Source organism: Chlamydomonas reinhardtii, chromosome 2 (assembly GCF_000002595.2).
Source record: "Chlamydomonas reinhardtii strain CC-503 cw92 mt+ chromosome 2, whole genome shotgun sequence".
Classification (NCBI taxonomy): Eukaryota; Viridiplantae; Chlorophyta; class Chlorophyceae; order Chlamydomonadales; family Chlamydomonadaceae; genus Chlamydomonas; species Chlamydomonas reinhardtii.
In genome coordinates, this window is record NC_057005.1 from 3,676,705 (window position 1) to 3,678,277 (window position 1,573).

General features: G+C 56.1%; 1 protein-coding gene across 1 annotated transcript; it reads right to left on the minus strand.

Annotated features, from left to right (window-relative positions):
- Positions 1-36: 36 nt before the first annotated feature.
- CHLRE_02g095153v5 (uncharacterized protein) lies at positions 37-1,471 on the minus strand. The gene is made up of 2 exons (XM_043059615.1): positions 583-1,471; positions 37-300 (listed from the first exon to the last, which is right to left on the minus strand). The coding sequence occupies exons 1-2, from the start codon at positions 677-679 to the stop codon at positions 230-232; spliced, it is 168 nt and encodes a 55-aa protein (XP_042927245.1). The 5' UTR covers positions 680-1,471; the 3' UTR covers positions 37-229.
- Between the last annotated feature and the right edge of the window lie 102 nt (positions 1,472-1,573).

Genomic DNA, 1,573 nt, shown 5'->3' on the forward strand with positions numbered 1-1,573 from the left:
AGCGCTCATAGAGTTCGCTTGTGTCGCGAGTCCGAGCGCTCGCTGCGCTCGCGTTTTGCAAGGGTTAAGCGAGCCCTCTAATTCATTTTCGCGTGCCCTACCGTGTGGCGTTGCGGGCGGGTGCGTAACGCGTGCCTGTGAGTTGCGGTCTCCGCTGCCTACGTCCGGTCCTACCTACGGGTCGGCAGCGCTGGGTGCTAAGTGGTGTAGTCCTCCGCTCTGCTCTACGCTACGCTTCGAGGAGCTCCAGCACCATGAGCTCCAGGTATGTTGCCAGAGTTGATGTACGAGACATCCACGCTGCATATGGATGCGGATGTTACACAGGGGACAGTATATGCTGCCTGTAATGAGCATGCCGTTTTGGAACTAGGTTCCTTACATTTGGTATCGAGTTATGGTTCGGCGGGTGCCCAAGATGCACGCTGTTGTCCAACACAGCCGACTGGTGAGCTGCGACCAGCCCTAAGCCACCACCGATGGACTGCATGTGCTTCCACACGGCACGCGTGGTCATACCGCGGACAACAAGCCGCCGCAAATACGCAGCTGCCTGGTGCCGACACGCGTTGGGGAGCCCACTTGCGATAGCATGGAAAGCGCACTCCCCATTCTCCGGTGTTTCCTCGGGTTTTGCCGCCGCTAAGCCGATATCTACAATGCCAAAGGGCAGCGACATTATACCTAGCCTTTCATTGCGACTGAATGAATGACGCTTTGGCCAAATTGGATGGGTACCACGCGCACTATGGTGTAGCGTCAGTTCAACCATTCAAGGTAAATACATATATGTTCTGCGTCCTAATCGCCGCAACATTCGTGCAGTTGGCGCAGTCAATTACATGGACAACCTCATGACTTCGAACGACCGCGCCCGTCGCGCTCTCTGCTCGCTATTTCCTAAATATTGATGTAATCGCTAACATGTATTGTACTCGGTAATCACTTCATGATTAACGCGCGGGGAGCGAGCGCCGCGCTCGCGCGCCTGCTACGCTCGCATTTCCTCTCTGGTGCGCTTGCCGTGTATTAGTTTCATTGTTAAGTGTCGTTTAAAAGTCCGCGCGTAGGTCTGCAGCGCTCATAGAGTTCGCTTGTGTCGCGAGTCCGAGCGCTCGCTGCGCTCGCGTTTTGCAAGGGTTAAGCGAGCCCTCTAATTCATTTTCGCGTGCCCTACCGTGTGGCGTTGCGGGCGGGTGCGTAACGCGTGCCTGTGAGTTGCGGTCTCCGCTGCCTACGTCCGGTCCTACCTACGGGTCGGCAGCGCTGGGTGCTAAGTGGTGTAGTCCTCCGCTCTGCTCTACGCTACGCTTCGAGGAGCTCCAGCACCATGAGCTCCAGGTATGTTGCCAGAGTTGATGTACGAGACATCCACGCTGCATATGGATGCGGATGTTACACAGGGGACAGTATATGCTGCCTGTAATGAGCATGCCGTTTTGGAACTAGGTTCCTTACATTTGGTATCGAGTTATGGTTCGGCGGGTGCCCAAGATGCACGCTGTTGTCCAACACAGCCGACTGGTGAGCTGCGACCAGCCCTAAGCCACCACCGATGGACTGCATGTGCTTC